Raw genomic sequence first — 20,904 nt, 5'->3', positions numbered from 1 at the left:
TATGTGCAAATAGATATCTTCCGCTTTGAAGCTCAATGAGATCTTCCTATCTGCGTTTTGGTGGATTTAAATGACACAGTCTACCAATAACAACATCCCCCCCACTCTGTACATCAGACGTGTTTAAAGGGAACACAAAGGTCTATGAGTTTATTCAAAAGCCACATGTTTCAAATAATCACAGAGGCTCCATGATTAGGGGAAAACCAAAGAGATGTTTCTGGATCACTTCAGTCCCACATTATCCATCCAGCAACTTTGTATTGCCTTTTAAACTTGACTTTAGAAAATTGTCATAAGCTGCTTGATAAAACATACAATAAAAACTACTTTAAATATGATTGAAATGTACAGTATATCGGACAGTTCTATATTTAATAAATAATATAATACATCAGCATTTAGTGCATGTCGATGGTCATCTTTTTATTCAATTTAAAAGCTTAATTAGAAAATACTTATAATTTGACAAAAATATCACTGAGAAGATATAAATATTGATTTCGTAATTCAAACAGGCATTTACTGTAATCGTCGATAATGAGCAAGAAAATGTCAATAAATAGAATCATAAATGGATTAAACTGAATCGTGATATTGAGGAAATATAAAACATAAAAAATCTGTAAGAATTCCATTAATTTGATATATCTTTAAAAGCCATCGGAGAAGGGCCTCCTCCTCCTCCTCCTCCTCCTCCTCCTCCTCCTCCTCCTCCTAGAAATGTTACGCTAGAATAAAAAAACGTTTGAAAACACTGATCTGGCTTTCATCTTTTCATAATCACAACCCTACCATTCCTCCTCTTCGTCACTGATCATGCATGTCTTCCTATATCCCATATCTTCTTTTAAATTAGCTCTTTTTTTGGGTTTTTCCGTGACCTGTCTATGAACTGTAATGGGCTAAGCCATCGGGGAATTGCTTACTATTAAAATCTCCTTTTGCAGTGTCCGAATGCATTTAAGAAAACAAGGAGAAAAGCAAGAGAAAGACAGTGATGGAGGACACGAAGGACGGATACATTAGGTGTAAGTGGATGTGAAACCGGTGCAACGTGATGTCTAAACCTGAAGTCGGAGGGCTGATCCATTACAGATGTTTGGTGTGATGTGCAAAGCATGTTTACCTAGCGAGCATTGCTTCTGACATAGGCTCACAGCGCCCTCTTGTCCTCAACGATTGCAATTGCACTTGTTAAAGCTCTCATGGATCAGGTCTGACCTATACATATTAGATAAGACTTAACTGTCTGACTGTGTGTGTGTGTGTGTGTGTGTGTGTGTGTGTGTGTGTGTGTGTGTGTGTGTGTGTGTAGACATGTAAACATGCATATGCACGTCTGCATGTGCGTGATTAAAATCTTCCTAATCCTTTCCTTTATTTTCCTGATGTGGATTCGTGCCCGGTCATCAGTTGAACATCTTATCAGGTGGCTACTTAAACCCAGTTGTTTTACTGCACATACATCCTGCTGACGCCTGACCACGACAGGAGACAAATGTAACCTTTTCAATAAACTATAATCAAACAATTTGCTGGATAAACGGCGCTACGAAACGTAAGACAACGAAAGGAAAAAAAGATAAATATCGATTGCTTGAAAGGTGTATTTGTGTATCTAGAGGTAAGTTGTTGCCAAGTTACTGCAGTTCATTTCCAGTGCAACCAAGAGAGAAAATAGTTCCAGATGTTTCCAACACACTTCGCTGAATCCTTTAGTGCTGGGGTCGTATAGAGTGGAGTGAGGATTATATGAGCTTAATGTATTTAAAGCGAACGTTCTGTGACAGTGATGACTATGCTGAGACAAAAGAACCAAAGGAGGTGCTTGCAGCTAGCAGTGACAGTTGGCTGTCCGTGACTTACGTGGTTGATATGCGATGTAAAACAGTGACATGACGACTCGATGTAAGGTCGGCGGGTGGAAGACATACAGTACAAATACACCTTCCATTGCAAAAACACCCATAGAGTTACTTGGCTACAAGAGGAGGTAAAAACTACTCTAGATTCATAGCTCTTGGTTTTTGACTGGTGTACAGTAGGACCCTCCATCTCTCATCCTTTCCCCTGACACCTGGTCCAGAGTGAAGTTGCCCTTCAGCACTGAATTTAAATACACTTTTATCATCTTTTCTAATCTAAAACATAAGTGAAAAATCTGTAGATCAGCATCTGTGGGCAACTCCACCCTGCTCTCTGTTTGGCCCCCGGCCCTCTCAGTCCCCCCCCCCGGTCCTGTCAGTGTGTGAGTGTGCAGACCAGGGTTCTTGTCACGTGTAGTTCTGTCTGTCGAAGCTGCGGAAAGCTGAGGGCGTGGCCAGCTTCCTCATGGAGAGGCTGTCAGTCTTGGCTGCTTCAGGTCGTGCTCCAGACTTGCTCCTGAGGAAGGGGTTTCTGGTTCCTGCCAGACCCCGGCCCCCGGGCCCAGGCCCCCTGTCTGCCCCCAGAACCGGTCCCATCTCCATCCTCTCACTCACCGACAGGCTCTTCCGGTGTGGAGGGGCCAGCGTGAGGGAAGGATGGGAGTCGTCTGAGGAGCAGCTGTTTGCTCGCTCAAGCCTCGAGTAGGGGGAGCAGAAAGGGGCCCCACTGGGCCCGTCAAGGCCCCCTAGACGAGGGGTATCAGGGGTCTGAATCAGGTCCTCAGGGTCCTCTGGATCTGACTCTGTGTGGCTGAGCTCTGCCTCTCTCTCTGGGTGAGCGGAAGCAATTTCTGACGGCTTATCAAAGGGGAAGGAGGAGGACCCTCCGGGGGAGTGAGTGCGCTCTGCAGGAGTGTACGGAGCGGAGACACAGCGCGTGTCGATGCAGTCCGTGATGCTGGTGTACTCTGTCGCCTTCACCTGGACCCCGGCCCCCAGCCCGCTGTAGCAGCCTCGGGATGTGAACATGAGGCTGTGGGACTTGACCAGAGGGGGCTCTTCCAGGAAGGATGTGCCTGCTGCGGAGAGGTAGCGGCTGCTCTTAGAGCGCTCCAGCAGCCCTGCTGAGGGGGGGGGGGATGGATCTATGTCCCAGGGAGATGAGTGGTCTGGTAAGAGGTGGGCTGAGCACAAGTCAGCAGCTGCACTGTTGTCAAACATGGCTCCAGTTGTTCCGCTGCTGCCTACTCCACCCTCCGAGTGCCTGTCGCCCGTCCCGCCGGGGGAGGCGCTGCCAAAGTCCCGGCCCCCCGGCAGCACCGTCTCCATGACATCCGACTGCAGGGAGCAGTCTCTCTGGAGCGTCGGGATCCTTCGGAGAGGATCCAGAAAGACCTCCGCAGGCCCCACCTCCTCAGAGGTCGAGACGTAGATATCGATGCATGATGATGGACGGTGCTGCTGGGAGACCGACAGCGTGGCCAGGGGGAGGGGCTTAGACTCCTTGGCGGCAGTACCTGAGGACACTGACTGTGAGCTGTTGGCTCGATGCAGGCTGAGCGAGCGCTCTTTGAAGAAGCTGTCAGCGCGCTCCGCTCTGCTTCCTCGCTCACCGCCACGGCCCACATAAAACGAGTGGCTCCGTGTCCGTGCAGCCATGGCGGTGGGAGAGGGGGGGGACATGGAGCCCTCCGCTGTCCCCTCCAGGGCCTCCTGCAGGCGGTAGGTGTTCCCTTCTGTGCTGTTAAAGCTGCTTTGACGCAGGATGTATGAATCCGGGCACTCACCCTGACGGAGGATGTAAGCAGAGTCCGTGCAGTCAGAGGAGGTCCGGGATCGCACTTTGGTGACCACCTCCCCACGCTCCACACCCGTCACTCGCTCCAGGGCTACGGCAATTCTTCCAATCAGCTCCTCCATCTGGGCCAGACGGATGTCAACGGTCTGCAGAGAGGCCTTCATGAAGTGTTCCCTTTCATTTACTTCCTCCAGACGCATTGCCATATTCTCCACCCTGGTGGAGCAGAGAAGAAAGGAATTAGAAACACATTAAAAGCACAGGACAGGGGAGAATAGCAGCGAAGAATTTGGGAGAGAAAAGGTGTCTCTTTAAACATTGCAGATGTGATCGTGTCGATTTTAAATCTGCAGTTCTTTGTGCATATTGCAGTATTTATTGTCTCTTTCCCCGGCGCCATACACTAGCTGGCTCCTGGTACTAGGATGGGTAAAAAGCTGAGAACAAATAATAATAATAATAGATTTAATTTGTTAGCGCATTTACAGGTGCTCAAAGACGCTTTACAGATATAGTGAAGATAAAAGAAAATAAAGGAACAACAAATAAATATATAGTTAAAGTTAAAATAGTCAAATAATACAAAAAGAATCACACATTAAAAGCCAGATTGAAGAGGTGAGTTTTTGTGAGTGTGTTGAAGGTGGTGAGGTCGGTGCAGTCTCTGATGGGTTGGGGGAGTGAGTTCCAGAGGGAGGGGGCAGCGACGGAGAAGGCTCTGTCCCCCCAGGTCCGGTGATTGATGCGGGTGGGGATGGATAGGAGGTTGGCTTCTGATGAGCGGAGGCAGCGGGAAGGGGTGTGGTGGTGCAGCAGGTCTGTGAGGTAGGGGGGGGGGTGTGGTGGTACAGCAGGTCTGTGAGGTAGGGGGGGGGGTGTGGTGGTACAGCAGGTCTGTGAGGTAGGGGGGGGGGCGTGGTGGTGCAGCAGGTCTGTGAGGTAGGGGGGGGGGGTGTGGTGGTGCAGCAGGTCTGTGAGGTAGGGGGGGGGTGTGGTGGTGCAGCAGGTCTGTGAGGTAGGGGGGGGGGTGTGGTGGTGCAGCAGGTCTGTGAGGTAGGGGGGGGGGCGTGGTGGTGCAGCAGGTCTGTGAGGTAGGGGGGGGGGTGTGGTGGTGCAGCAGGTCTGTGAGGTAGGGGGGGGGGCGTGGTGGTGCAGCAGGTCTGTGAGGTAGGGAGGGGGCCTGATTGTTGAGGGCTTTGTGAGTAATGAGGAGGACTTTGAAGTCGATTATTTGACGGACGGGGAGCCAGTGGAGGTTCTGGAGGACGGGAGTGATGTGGTCTCGGGAGCGGGTCAAATGTCACTGTGTGTTAGGGCTGCTCAATTAATCGTATTTTAATCGCGATTATGGCTTGCAACGATTACGAAAACAACGTAATCAAAATAAAACGATTATCCTTTTATTATAAATAATTTTTTTTTTTTTGGTTTTTCAGTTGAATTATATTTAAAGTTCAGGGTAATCGACTGTTAAAAACATACTGTTAAAAAAAAAATTCTCCAATAAATGGATGTTTTCAAAGTCAATGAATAATTTACCCAAATAATCGAGATTATGATTTTTGCCATAATCGAGCAGCCCTACTGTGTGCGCTGTGTGCATGTCTGTGTGACCATTAAAGAGGGTTTCATCCTCCGACTCTATTCTTCTGTTTGAAATGTGCACGACAACATCTCCCGTCTCACTGACAGACGGAGCACGGGACTCATTCATGCACCAATTCTCCATGCTGTGTCCGACCTTTCAGAAGTCACTCTGATCCTCTCATCGTTGGAGGAGTGGAAGCGGTCGTCTTTCTCTCTGAAGTATTCCTCTATGCACTGCTCCTCAAAGTCGTGGACCTTCTTCAGCTCTTCCTCAGTGATGAACAGTTCTGTGGATGAAAGCGTTTGAGGAAGTGATAATGCTGAAGTGTCACGTTTCACTGCTTGAACAACAGAATAATAATAATAGCAAAAGTTCTAAAACTAACTATCATAAGCAGTAAAAACCGAAAAGGCCTGATGAAAATGCTTAAAAGTGATGTGAGCAAATGAAAACTCTGAAGTTGCATCTGCCACTCACTCAGTCCATAGTCCCTCTCGTCGTCGTCGTGCTTGCGCCAGCGACAACACAGATGCTTGAGCGCCATGGTGATGTGGCTGAAGATGATGAGGGGGGGAGGAAGGACCGGGCGCTCGTAATAGGTCATGATGAGCTGGTAGCGCTGAAACTTCCACACCTGGTTGGAGATGGACTTCACCTCGAAAAATGTATTGCTATGAAGACAAAGACAAAAGAAACAGACATTACATCCACTGAAAGCTAAAAGAAACTGAATCAGGCAAACAGTCACAACCACATTGGACACAGAGGATATAGAGCAGGGGCGTCAAACTCAATTTCATCACGGGCCACATTCGCATAAAGGTTGCACTCAAAGGGCCGGTTGTAACGATATAAATATATAATATAAATATAAAATAATGTATTATATTACATTATTGCCTCTGAATTGGATTATTATCGGATAGGATAATAACTTCGTAATTAACTACGTCTGAAAGCAGAAGTCCAGGGGCCTCATTTATAAAGGGATATACGCTCAAAAGATGGCGTACGCCAGTTTCTACGCAATGTTTGCGATTTATAAAATACTAACTTGACGCGAAAATGTGCGGTCCTCCACGCAAACTCTAACCCATGCGTACGCACTAAGCACAACAACGGGAGAGACGAGAAACTACGACACCGCGTTGGCAGAAGGAATAATGGAGAGAAATATGTGGAAATAATACCATACATAAAATGTTACCTCTCATTTATGATATATGAAGAATTCATTTTCAAACATTGATTAAAGCCAATCTTACAATTATTAAACAAACGCCTGTTTGCGACTCCTCAGTGCACACAAACACATAACTTGGAGAAATAAATAAATACGGATATGTTATTTAAAACCACCTCGAATGTGTTGTGCTAATGTTATGAAATGTTTTCTCATGAATGATGCGGTAAGCAGGAGGACAGAATTACGTCTAAACTGACGCCGTTTTGCATTTCTATAGGTTGTAGATACGAGCATGGTTTTATATACTATCACGTTTAATCGTGTTTTATGCCGTTTGCCAAGACTTGATAAGTCGCTCGTAAAACACAGGAGGTATGGAAGCTAAGAACACCATATGTGGTAAATTGTACAGCTGATATAACACAACACATTAGTTGTATTTCCTTTAACTGGTGGATATAGAGTTGCTGCGGGGGGGTTGAGACCATAGACTGGTTGAGACGCACAGACTGCAGTGGAGACGCTGCGCACAGCTGATCGACAGCTGGAACACAAACCACCAAATACAAAAACCTAATTCAGATCCAGTTGTCATGACTCCACACCGGGGGGATTCCCCGATCATTTCTTACAGTCTCTCATCAAGGGGCGGTCTCCTGTCCCCGGTGCAAACACACTGCCTGAGGAAGGCTATGTGTATTTATTTTGTCATGAACCTTTTTCGGGCCACTTATTTATTTATTTTGGTGACGATCCGACCTCCATGCTGCTACTCTGGTTCAAACGGCATCCACCAAACAATATGATTTATCTCGACCTCCCCAAAATAACCAAATTCTGACGCGGTGTGAGATGTCTTTTTGAGCTGTTCTGTCGTCATTTCCTGCGATCTACTTCATGCAGTCAGTCAGACTGATGAATGAATGAATGAATGGGCGTTTCTTTGACTATTTATAGGCAAATATGGGCGTTACGTGAAGCCCGCAAAAGCTGCACCGCATTTCGAGTCGATTGTGATTTATAAAGGGAAACCGGCGTAGGAAGTGCTGTACGCACTTTGCTCGCCGGTACGCAATGTTTGGTGAATCGGAAAATGTCGGGACATTTCTGTACCTATTTTTTGGATTTCTACTACGTAAGCAACCTTCCCACGTGAATCCTACGCATGCGTTATACATGAGGCCCCAGGTCTCTTCAGTGCGCATGTCACAAAACGAGATGCATTGTGGGACATGTAGTTTATGGGCAACGTGCTTCTGTAAAGTGGCATGTAACCGGTATAATAAACTTATTATATTCTTTGCAAGCTCTTGCGGGGCCACATAAAATGAAGTCGCGGGCCGGATTTGGCCCCCGGGCCTTGAGTTTGACACCCCTGCTCTAGAGAAAGAAAATCCAACATCCTAAATAATAACTGTAATGTGTTATGATATCAAACCTTCAATTCAACTGTTGTTTTTCTTCCATTGGGGTATGTTTGTTAACTACCCTGACAAACGTGCAGAAGAGGATGATCGTCTGTGCCACATGGATTATTCAGAGGCACATTAACAGATCATTAGCGTGGTAATGTCTCTGCGAAGAATCACCATCCCATTCTGTTGTTAACATTTGCTAACAGGCTCTAATGAATGTGGCTTTACAGCGGCCCCAACACAAACTCGTTTTTGATATAGTGGCTGTAGGCAGTTTAAAAAAAGCCGTGGGGACACTTTGATGTGCTGGATTACATCTGTTTCACCTTGTAATGGTTCTACCTAATATTCCTTCCCAAAACACGAGTAACCTAATTATGAAATTCTGTAAATGAGAGCGACTGGGAGTGTGAGTGCGGTCAACATAACCATCACACAAAGCATGCAAAAATATAATTGGTACGAGTAACTATGGCTGCTCAATTAATCGTATTTTAAATCGCAATTACGATTTTGGCTTGCAACGATTATGAAATCAACATAATCGAAATAAAACGATTATTTTTGTATTGGTTTTTCAGTTGAATTATACTTAAAGTTCAGGGTAATCAACTGTTAAAGACATACTTTTTTCAATAAATGGATGTTTTCAAAGTAAACAGATAATCGTTTTTAATAATCGTGATATCAATTATTGACCCAAATAATCGAGATTATGATTTTTGCCATAATCGAGCGGCCCTACGAGTAACCTAATTATTCTGTAAATTAGTGTGACTGGGAGTGTGAGTGCGGTCAACGTGCATATCACTCCCTGTAGCGACCGCAGGAAACACACTAAGTCGCTGAGAGGCTGAGGCCGGGCCCGTTTGCTGTTGGATGACACGCTAAAAAAAGTACTCGCTGAGATCCGAGAATCTGTTTCGTAGTTTAATGAAACAACTCGGTGATCAGACATATACATTGTTATAATCCAAGCAATTGTAGTCTTGCGGTCAACAAAGAAGTACAACGGCCCCGTGTCACCCTCTCTTCCACACACCCACACCTCACACAGGTGAACAGGATTATAATGAGTGCCACCCATACCCATGTGACCCAAGCCAAACCAATCAACAGCGATCATGGCTCCTACACTCCCAGTCTCACCCCCTCTCTGTGTTCATGGTAAACACTCTAAACAGGTGAAAGCAGTCAGGTATGCCTCCTACATATTGTCCAGTTTAAAACATGACTACATTGAAACTGCCTTATTCTTTATATCATTTTTTCAATTTGTTATTATTGTTATTTGAAATATTGTTATTATTTTTTTAATTTATTTATATATTTCATGGCATTTTTATCTTGGTAAAAGAAATGGTAGTAGCATCGTGGTGAAATGTACTTATTTCTATCATGCTGAAAAAACAAGTGTGTTTCAGGCAGTGGTGGAATTTAACAAAGTACGTCTAATCAAGTCCAGGTTTGAAGTACTTGTACTTCACTTGAGTGTTTTCTCTTTATGCTAGTACTGTATATACTTTTATTTCACTACCATTTGAAGGCAAATGTTGTACTTTTTATTCTGCTGCTTTTATTTAACAATTTCAGTAACTGGCTTCTTTGCTGATATTATTAATACAAAAAGTAAATCAACTGATATCTTATTTTAGGTTAAGCTGCCCAACAGTATATAAAAGTTCATCCATAATTATAGTCCAATTATTTATATATGAGTCTGAAATTGACCATACTGCACAAATAGTTATATTTATTTTGGTACTTTAAGTATATTTTGATGGTGAAACTTTTGTATTTGTATGATTTTGAATGCAAAAGTTTTACTGAGTATTTTCACACTGTAGTATTTCTACTTTCACTTGAGTACTTCTTCTTCCCCCACTGGTTTCAGGTTCTCCTGAGGTATGTGTGAAGTCGTGTGGGGTCCTGATTAGAGGCTTTACGTACTTGAACACGGCGATAAGGAGGTTGACCAGCAGGATGTTGGCCACCAGCAAGTAGCAGGCCATGATGGCCGGGACGATCCAGGCCCCCGTCTTACAGGGAGGCAGCGACACCACCCCCCCATCATCTGTAGTGATGTTCTGCCCGCAGGGGGCTGCCCACCGCCACAAAGAAAACACACACATACAAGTTAATACAAGGTTTACTACATCGGTGGACTTGAGCCGTCATGAATTATATTTTGGTAGGAATTGAGTAGATGCACAACAAATCAGAAAGACATGCAGACATATGAAAACAGACGGAAGACAAAGAATATTGAAAAAGGAACTTATAATAAAAGCAAATACAAATAAATAAACACCATTGAAGCACATTCTGTACACTGGGTTACAAGACAAACAAAGAGACAAGCAAACCTGAAAATACCAAACAAAATGCAGAATTGTATTCTTCGCAAACAAACAAACAAGAAGCATATCGTGTCTTTATGCTTCTTGAAACAAAAAGACTGGGAAAAGAAGTGGACACTATAATGAAAGGGCTCATGTTCAGAAATGTGCATCTGAAAAAAAAGACACAACAAATACATTCATCATGTCTCATCACAAGTTGTGTTTACCAATATATTTAAACATGCAGCGGATGTTTCAAATATATTGTCACATATGTGCAATAGCTTCATTCAGCAATGGTTGACTGCTTTGAATTGATTGAAATGTATTTAGGATACACAGTATGTTTTTTCCATCTGTGATGGTTCAGTTGCTGCGGCTTATCTGGGGAACATTCAGCGTTTTGTTCTTGGTTGGTTCGCTTTTTATATTCATTCTAGTCACACTCATCATTGCTTGATGTTGAATTGTTTCACACAATGCAGCCCAAAGACAGAGAACTGAAGTAATTGTTCTATTTATAAAATGTTCACCTTCAAAAAATTTGGTTTTTAAACTCTGACAACTGAACCACGTGAAAAAACAGATTACAGATGATGGAGGGTGGCTGGTAAAATATTGTTTGTATGTGTTTTATTTCTGTCTGTCAATTTAAATGCCTTCTAATATTAAATGTTGGATGTATTGTTAGAAATATTTGGGCAATGTTGCGATGGCTCCTGTGAGAAGCTGAGCCGGCGTAAAGAGGGAGGGTGTCATGATTTGTGTGACAGACGGTGTTAACATGGCAGGGTCACTTCTTCAAATGAAACTAACAGGAAGTCAAGAAATTAAACGAGTAGAAGAAACATCAAGGGAATATCAAAATGTGAAACTTTGATAGTTCCTCCTGATGAGACGAAGAGCATATCAATATCAGGACACATTTGAAAAATGCTTCTGCCATGTAACAGTGCCATTTGTCAGCCAGTGCCAAAATTAGTCAGGGTAAAGTTGCTTACGAGATTAGCCTTAGGTCAAGTTACTGGTTGGTCAATTTGGGAAACTAACGCAGCCTTATTTATTAAGGATTTAATTCAATTTGAATGATCTTAAAGAAAAAAGTAGATCCAGTAGCTGACCCAAGAAACCAATCACATGAGGGCAACTTTAACCTCAGAGCGCGGAGCCGCATGCACACTTTAGTCTCAAGTGGCCTCTAGTGGTGGGAGTGAGCATGACATGGTGGTAATGTGAGGATGATGAAGGAGAGGTGGATAGGTAGATGTGATTAAAATTGAAGTCTATATCTTTTGAATTACTGGGGGTTTGACTGCACTGGGGAAAGTTGGATGGACCACTACTACGCCAGGTTCCGTAAGTTCGCAAGTAATTTGAAGACAGCCAGGGTTTTTCATTCAGCCTTTGCTTTAACTTCCTACTATGCATATCTGAAACAAAGAATGAAAACATTATTTCAGATCTCTTCTCTTTGGGCCACTCCTCACATTATGTACACACCATCATATTTACACCCATACAGAACAACAGAGAAGCACACATCGCACTCTCTCAGGACATTGTCTCCCAGACAATTCATTGAGTCACTTATCGAGTCTACAGGATACAAAATAACGTAGAGACAAAACATCAGGACGAACTGACAGTAAAAACTAATGTCCTAATGTACGAAGCTGAATAACTTAAAAGGTTTCTCCTGATATGGTGACGTGGAAGCAACATTTGTCAAGAATGTCCCTATTATCAATATGTTGTGTTTGACCTGTTGAGGAATCAGTGAATATTTAACGATGAGATAGGTGCGTTTTTGGTCACATAGCTTCCATCTCTCTTCAGCCAGGACATGTTCTCCCCCTAATTAACCAAACATATGTTTATTCAAGAGCTCTGACACTCTCGCCCTGAACTTACGATCAATCTGGTCGGCAAACACCTCTCCATATATCATCCAGTAAGGCATGAAGAAGATGTTCCTAGCTAGCATCCAGGACGGGTCTTCATTCGGGTTGAGGATGGCCTGACGCGCCACACCGAAACTCATCAGCACCACCAACATGATGATCACAAAATACATCATGTCGATCATCTAACAGAGGGAGGGGGGGGGGGGGAGGACCGTCAAAGAGAGAAGGGAATGGGAGAAGAAAATTAAGAAAACCATTTGAATGTGAAGAAAGCAGTAATGAGGCAAAACAAGAAAGCAAGGAGGGAGGTCTAATAACACAACGAATAATACAACTGGAGACGCATTTAGAAAAGTCTGATGATGGATGGTGTGTATTAGCTTCTTCTGATTACTAACCCTCTCAAGAGTCTTGGTTGGTCAATCAAACTTCAATTTAGTTTGCTCTGGAATTAAAACTTGACTGGAAATCAATGTTCAGACGCTGGGGCTTTAATCTAACTCAATTTCATCACGGGCCACATCAGCATCATGGTTGCACTCAAAGGGCCGGTTGTAACTTTATATAAATATATAAATATTTAATATATATAAAATAATGTATTTTATAAAACGGACAAGTCAAATCAAGCAATCTGATTGGTTCTTAGCCGTGATATACTGAGCGTATATACCACGGGTAGAATTGTAAGTTACTTTTCACAACAATTCAGTATCCCTCCGCGTCTGAGAAAAACAGTTGGGCTTCGCGTCGGGCCGAACCACGCCCCTTAGCTGTGATATAATGAGCATATACCTGTCGTGAGCTATTGCTTACATATTACATGATTGCCTCTGCATTGGATTATTATCGGATAGGGTAATAACTTCATAATTAACTACGTCTGAAAGCAGAAGTCTAAGACAAATAATTGCAAGTCTCTTCCGTGAGAACGTCACAAAATGATTTAAAAAGAAAAGCCAAATTCTGAAAAAACAAAAAAAAGTAAAAAGAAGTCGGCATGTAACCGTATAATAAACATATTATATCCTTTGCAAGCTCTTGTGGGGCCACACGAGATGAAGTCGCGGGCCGGATTTGGCCCCCGGGCCTTGAGTTTGACACCCCTGATCCAAGGCGATTAATACACAATTCAATACTGTTCACATGGAGCACCTTGGTATCTCTCCCAAGGACACTTTGACTGCAGGGACTGAGGATTTAACCAGTAATCCTCTAATGGGTGGCGCCCGTTTACACCCTGATCCGACCTTTATTTACATTACACTATCCTCTGTGTACTCTTCTGGATTACGAGTGTCATGCATTGTCTTTCTCGAGAGCTGAAACACACCTCCTTTGGTGAAACAAAAGCATTCATTATTGATTGTTTGGGTGGGACGAATGCTAGTGGAAGGCCTTAAAGTATGCTGAACATCTCTACTGTTATATACAATGCAGTATTGGTTTTTCCTTACTTCAAATATGCTGATGCTGCTGCAGTATTATTATAAATGCCAATTATCGGACTCATTGCATTATCGGAAGTGATTGCATCCACCCCTCTCGACCCTTCTCTCATTTATAGCAGGTTTTCATATCAAAGAGTATTTACGAGCAGTGGTGCCCGGCCCATGTAAAGACAGATCAGACAGATATGAAGCCGAGCCTTTGATCAGCTTTCTTGTTTTGTCTACATGTGTGTATCGGAGGCTCTGATCTTGTGCTCTTTGAGATAAACAATCGCCTTTAGAGGCACAGACGCTCTATCAGGACCAAGCCTGACCGGCACATTCAAACAAAAGGGCTGTAATTATGGTATTATGGTTAAGGACTCAGTGGACTGTCTTCTTTATTATCTACCTACCTTGTATTCATTGTATAGGTCTTAAAGGATTTTATCTTATTTTATTAATCTAACATGCTTCAATACAAATATTTCTTTTTACGTCGGTCTTTTTTATTTCTTAATTGTTGAACCTTTATTAGAATTATGGCAATTGTATTACTATCAACCTTTTATTTGTATTTCTGTTGTACCTATAACTTATGGGGTTTTATATTTTATATTGTTGCATCGACTCAGTCGTCTTGTGTCTTATCTGTCAGAGAGAAACCATTATTTGACCTCCTTGTGTCTATTAACCTGATCAAATGTTATATTTCGCTGCCTTTCGTACATTTTGAAGTTCTTAACAAATAATCTGAGGGGAATTTCTTGTTGTTTAAATTAACTTGTGATGTGCCATTTTGTAAAGCACTTTGAGCTCCAAAGTGCTATATAAATAAAGCTTTATTATTATTATTATTATTATTATGATCAGTATGGATCATGTCAAGAAGAAATCAGACGGTAGGAAGTACGTGAGACGTCTAGATAAAACACACTAACACCATCCCCTCACCATCTTGCCAATCATCATCACGTAGGGTCCCAGGTACTTGTTGACCCCGAAGATGTCCAGCAGCCGGATGTACCAATAGATGATGTTCACGCAGTAGATGACCCGGCCGTAGCTCATGAGCGGCGGCTCCTGGAGACGCAGAACCATACCCACGGAGAATATGAGGATGGCCATGAGGTCCGTGATGTTCCAGTACTCCTGGAGCCACACCTTCACCTTCTGAAGCAACTTCCCCGGCTCTGACATCAGGATCTGGGACAGGGGTTGGGGGGAATTAGTGAGGAAACCAAGGAAGATTTTAACATTTTAAAGCAGAGTATGATGAAAATATGTGTTCATAAACGCAGGAATTGAAGGGCTTAATAGATATGAGCCAGAGTCCTGCACAGGTCTGGTTTTCCCGCCCCGCACCCGCGACGTGCACTACCGAACCCGCCCCGCCACCCGCACATACAGTAGGGCAAAAAAGTATTTAGTCAGCCACCAATTGTGCAAGTTCTGCCACTTAAAAAGATGAGAGGCCTGTGATTTTCATCCTCGGTATACCTCAACTATGAGAGACAACATGAGAAAAAAAAATCCAGAAAATCACATTGTCTGATTTTTAAAGAATTTATTTGCAAATTATGGTGGAAAATAAGTATTTGGTCAATAACAAAAGTTCATCTCAATACTTTGTTATATACCCTTTGTTGGCAATGACAGAGATCACACGTTTTCTGTAAGTCTTCACAAGGTTTTCACACACTGTTGCTGGTATTTTGGCCCATTCCTCCATGCAGATCTCCTCGAGAGCAGTGATGTTTTGGGGCTGTCGCTGGGCAACACAGACTTTCAACTCCCTCCAAAGATTTTCTATGGGGTTGAGATCTGGAGACTGGCTAGGCCACTCCAGGACCTTGAAATGCTTCTTACGAAGCCACTCCTTCGTTGCCCGGACGGTGTGTTTGGGATCATTGTCATGCTGAAAGACCCAGCCACGTTTCATCTTCAATGCCCTTGCTGATGGAAGGAGGTTGTCACTCAAAATCTCACGATACATGGCCCCATTCATTCTTTCCTTTACACGGATCAGTCGTCCTGGTCCCTTTGCAGAAGAACAGCCCCAAAGCATGATGTTTCCACCCCCATGTTTCACAGTAGGTATGGTGTTCTTTGGATGCAACTCAGCATTCTTTCTCCTCCAAACACGTCTAGTTGAGTTTTTACCAAAAAGTTCTATTTTGGTTTCATCTGACCATATGACATTCTCCCAATCCTCTTCCGGATCATCTAAATGCTCTCTAGCAAACTTCAGACGGGCCTGGACATGTACTGGCTTAAGCAGGGGGACACGTCTGGCACTGCAGGATTTGAGTCCCTGGCGGCGTAGTGTGTTACTGATGGTAGCCTTTGTTGTTGACTAGGTCCCCCCGTGTGGTTCTGGGATGTTTGCTCACCGTTCTTGTGATCATTTTGACCCCACGGGGTGAGATCTTGCGTGGAGCCCCAGATCGAGGGAGATTATCAGTGGTCTTGTATGTCTTCCATTTTCTAATAATTGCTCCCAGTTGTTTTCTTCACACCAAGCTGCTTACCTATTGCAGATTCAGTCTTCCCAGCCTGGTGCAGGTCTATAATTTTGTTTCTGGTGTCCTTTGACAGCTCTTTGGTCTTGGCCATAGTGGAGTTTGGAGTGTGACTGTTTGAGGTTGTGGACAGGTGTCTTTTATACTGATAACGAGTTCAAACAGGTGCCATTCATACAGTTAACAAGTGGAGGACAGAGGAGGCTCTTAAAGAAGAAGTTACAGGTCTGTGAGAGCCAGAAATCTTGTTTGTTTGTCGGTGACCAAATACTTATTTTACTGAGGAATTTACCAATTAATTCATTAAAAATCCTACAATGTGATTTCCTGGATTATTTCCCCCCATTTTGTCTCTCATAGTTGAAGTGTACCTAGGATGAAAATTACAGGCCTCTCTCATCTTTTTAAGTGGGAGAATTTGCACAATTGGTGGCTGACTAAATACTTTTTTGCCCCACTGTATTGCCAATTAGTTCCGCAAACCGACCCGACCCGTCGGCACAAGATCTGCAAACCGACCCGAACCCGCATATATATGAGCAGTGAAAACGTGCAATTATTAACACACGCAGTTGCATATTTGTCTCAAAAAGCGTGGGATGTTGGTAATTTTCTCCATGACACCAAACGCCTCCCAGACGTTGGATTTCGCTCTTGAGGAAGTGTTATTGAAAATGCTGTATTCTCCACTTTCACCTCAGCCATTTCGAATGTGGCGCGCACAGCGGCAGATTGATGCGCTGCAGAGGTTATGATTATGCACGGTCCCGCGGGGGAGAGGTCTGAGGATTTAAACATGAAACTAAATGATTATTATTTTATCGATTTATTATGCAATACCCGCGCCCCGACCACACGTTTGAAAAAATACCACCCGCAAATCACCTTTTTTGCGGGTCACCCGATGCAGTGACAGAAGAGTAGAAATGCAATATACACCAAACCAAGTATGAATACATGCATTAAGGATCTATCAGCATGTGTTGCTTTAGAAAAACATACATTACTAAAGGAAAGCTGGCAGTTTTTGAAAATATCTGGGGGAGCTTTTGAAAAAGAATGTCGGTGATCAATAAAACCAAAGGCCGGGGCGGGGAGGGGGGGCAAGGGGAATAAAGTGTAGTAGCCCACGACCCACGTCCTATTCTTTCAGATCTCGGTACTTTGTTATCCATGTATCATCTGTATACTGACCTGTGTTTATTTACATGCCTATTCATTTGAGTGTACACTGTATATGCCACCTAGATACTTTATGTATATGTAATGTTCGTTAAAACTTCTATACAAATATTGTAAAAAAAAGAAATGCAATATATAATGACCACCATTAGAGGGCAGTATGAGTTTGACAATCGGGGCAGATGTTTTAAGAGGCAATGCTGTTGAGCTGAGAATGATGTGCCATAATGGTTAATGCATTTCATACACTTACAGTACAAACACGGCTAGTCTCATATGGCTGCATACCGGTATTTTCTATTTACTCTACTTCTTCATTTGTTTTCCCATCTCCGTCTCTTGCCTTTATTTCCTTTCCCTCTGCCCTTGACTCTTTGTTTGCTTCCCTTTCAATGATTGCACAACAGTCTTCCATATTTATCACGAGCTGTTTTATAATACTGACAAAATGCTTACGCTCTGCCCTCCACCACAGGAGTGACCTTGACGGTGACAGGCGTTGTGTCTTTACTTTCAAAGGTATTAGTGGATGTAAAACATACTCATTAGAAGCAGGTTTACCTCTCTCATCTTCTCAATGCCGTTGGTGAAGATGTAAGCGATGACGATCCACTCCTGAGTGGAGGGCCACAGGTCCATCTTCACCAGCACAATGTAGTTGAACAACATCAGGTAGCCCACGTATGCCATCTATGGAAAAAGCACCACAGCAGAGGGAAATCAGCGGGGACACATTTAGGCTTTTCCAACAAAAGCAACTGTGCACTTATAAAATGTAGAAAAGCAGCTGACATTCATTACTTCCTTTAATGCAGATTTTCACGTGTGGTTTGAAATAAGGACACTTGATATTGGCCTTAAAATGTCCATTATGCGTCTCCTGTGATGATTATATGCGTTTCCTTTTATCATCGCAGGCACTGTATCTTAAAGGTCCCGTGTCATGGCCATTTCTACTGATCATAATTCCATTGTTGAGGTCTACTAAATATATTTTGCAATGTTCCAAACTCACATTGGTTTCTCATACAGCATCTCTGTATAGTATGTGTATTCACTCTCTGTCTTAAACGGCTTGTTGGAGCTCCTGCCCCCCCCCCCCCCCCCCCGTGAGCCCAGTGGCCGTCTGCGAGACAGCGAGAGACTGCGAGACATAGCGAAACCCAGCCCGAAACACACACACACCCGCAGCCTGGCTGGGAGTTTGTGTGTGTGCCCAGGCTGAGTTCCGCGGTGTCTCGCCGACCCCACACCAGTGAGCCAGCTCACAGTGTCCCGCTCCTCGCAGCAGCGAGCCTTGCAACGTCCCGCCGAGTGTGTGTGTGTGTGTGTGTGTGTGTGTGTGTGTGTGTGTGTGTGTGTGTGTGTGTGTGTGTGTGTGTGTGTGTGTGAGGAAGTCCGCGGATTGGTCCAACCGTAACGGCTCCGCGGACGTAACGTAACGTCACTATACCCGAAATACGTTACGTTGTTTACTTCTTGGGCCAAGAAGTAAACAATGGAAAAAGAGAAATCTCCAACGAGGCGTTCTGGGGCAGCACAGACACGTCTTCTCTGTGTTAGAGTTGTACTCGCTACAGGGTGTACTTTGAGGGTTTGTGACTCTGCAGACCGTCTACATGCAGAGAAACCTTCATAACACACAAGGGGACGGGTAATACCCTTTAATACATAAAAGCATATCATAATTGATTGGTTGATTTCATTTTTGTATTACAAACCTGCAAGGTAACTATTATCTAATTTTGTTAATTAAATGTAGTATTAAAAAGTACAATATTTTCTTTCAAATTGTGGTGGAGTAGAAGAATAACAAAGCAAAAAAAGGAGATACTGAACTAGGATACAAGTATCTTAAAACGTACTAAAGTACAGTTATTTAGTGAATGATTGACCCTCATTACAACTCCCTTTGATGTGGTTTTTCGGATGTGGTTTGATATCAGGACACCGGATATATCACTTGGCCTCAAAATGTCCATTAAGTGTCTCCTGTGGCTTCTCTATTTAAATCCATGTCAGCTGTCCACTCTTCCTGCCCTTCAGTGTTTGAACACTGGCTCATCAGGATCAAAACCAAATAAAAATGCAGATCACAATACAAGTCTAACCTTGGCTTGCCTATTCAAATGATGTATAATGTTTTCATTGACAAGTTCAGAAAATACTGGGTTTCAGTCAGATATGTCAATGTTCTTCTAGTAGCACCCACTGAGAACTAAACATGTGGACACCAAAGCAAAACTGACAATATATTGTTCATTTGAGACAACAATGCTTTGACATCTGTAAATGATAGAATAAAGTAACCACAACCAAACTGGGGATGGTGTCTCCTACAGCCTTATCATATATTTACGTCTAGTACGCTGTATAGAGATTTGAATAATGTGTGACCGGGTTGCCAATCCGTCCCTTATGCACAGATTAGTGTTTGATGAGTTTGACAAATATTACTTTAAACGGGGAAGCCCTCTACAGCGAATGTCAGGTTTGAATACAAAACTGGCAACGACCACATTTTTCACCCTGATAAAAACCCAGCATGTGTTCAACGAGTGCTGTAATGAAATTCACAGTAGAATAGTGTTGTTTAACCTGAAGGGCAGGGGAGGAGAAGTGAAGGGAGGAGGAAGACAGAGGGGAGTAAATAGCCAGAGAAGAGGACAATGGGATGAAACAAAATGCGGTCAAACTATTTTCTCAGCATAAATAAACAGCCGGTGCTGTTAAAGATGTTTTCACTGAAGGAGCCCGAGCTGGGGTAAGGGAGGCAGACTTCAGCTTATATAAAACATTTCAGGCATGCTCACAGGCACACACAGTACACACACACACACACACACACACACACACACACTTCAAAGACACTTACAGTCTACACAATTAGATGAACAGTGCTGCAAAGAAATACAAATATTTATAAACACTGTTAAACTGAATGTGGCCTGGGTGAGATCATTGTTAAAGGATTATAATGATGGTATTTAAGTTGTGTGTTTTAATATTTGGAGATAAGGCAAACACTTTGTGTGTAAATTGTTTTCATTCATTAACATGCTAATTTGGTAATTCGGTTTATATTAGCTGAAGGTTTTATTTTTCAACTTTCTCGATTAAGCATTACTCGTGCCAAAACAGTCAATACACCATTTTTCTTTCCTTCATATCACTTGTCTGGGGTCAGTTTCGGGGTCGAGAGCACAATAGACCTGTATAGTGTATAGATTTGATGTTAATGTGTTAGTTGCTTACCCTAAACATATAAACCTTGCTTGTGCAGTAGCTATCTTTATAAAGCAAACCCTTACACCTCATCGTTCCCATCTAAAGTAAGTTAATATCTATTAAGGCCTCGTAAAGAGTGCTGGGGAATTACATACATCCAAATGAAATAATGTGTACTTGTTGTAATCCACTGGCAATATGCAATGGTGGAAGAAGTAGCCAGATCTTTAACTTAGGTAAAAGTAATAATACCTCTTAAAATACTTTGATACAAGTAAAAGTCATACATTTAAAAATCTTGTAGCATTCAAATATACTCAAAAGTACCAAAACTAAAAGGACTAATTCTGTAGAATGGGCTTACATTTCTGGGATAATATGTATTGTATCACTGGATTCTAATTGATGATCCATTTATGTAAAACTGTTTTTAATTTTGCA

General features: G+C 43.0%; 1 protein-coding gene across 7 annotated transcripts in view; it reads right to left on the bottom strand.

The window, feature by feature from the left end:
• Positions 1-704: 704 nt before the first annotated feature.
• The window catches only part of trpm3 (transient receptor potential cation channel, subfamily M, member 3), a 193,826-nt gene continuing 173,626 nt past the window's right edge, over positions 705-20,904 (bottom strand). For 4 of the 7 annotated variants that reach the window (XM_071204426.1, XM_034091089.2, XM_034091091.2 and 1 more), the window contains 8 exons: positions 17,797-17,925; positions 14,486-14,737; positions 12,109-12,283; positions 11,499-11,627; positions 9,806-9,956; positions 5,732-5,925; positions 5,408-5,540; positions 705-3,882 (listed from right to left, as the gene is read on the bottom strand). In XM_071204426.1, coding sequence (XP_071060527.1) covers positions 2,277-3,882; positions 5,408-5,540; positions 5,732-5,925; positions 9,806-9,956; positions 11,499-11,627; positions 12,109-12,283; positions 14,486-14,737; positions 17,797-17,925 — 2,769 coding nt within the window. In that variant the 3' untranslated portion in view covers positions 705-2,276. The remainder of the gene's footprint in view (positions 3,883-5,407; positions 5,541-5,731; positions 5,926-9,805; positions 9,957-11,498; positions 11,628-12,108; positions 12,284-14,485; positions 14,738-17,796; positions 17,926-20,904) is intronic. The other 3 variants (XM_071204427.1, XM_034091093.2, XM_034091094.2) reach the window with 1 other exon arrangement.

The sequence above is a fragment of the Pseudochaenichthys georgianus genome, chromosome 9 (assembly GCF_902827115.2).
Source record: "Pseudochaenichthys georgianus chromosome 9, fPseGeo1.2, whole genome shotgun sequence".
Lineage (NCBI taxonomy): Eukaryota > Metazoa > Chordata > Actinopteri > Perciformes > Channichthyidae > Pseudochaenichthys > Pseudochaenichthys georgianus.
Note: the sequence above shows the minus strand (reverse complement) of the source record. Positions and strands in the feature narration are given on the sequence as shown.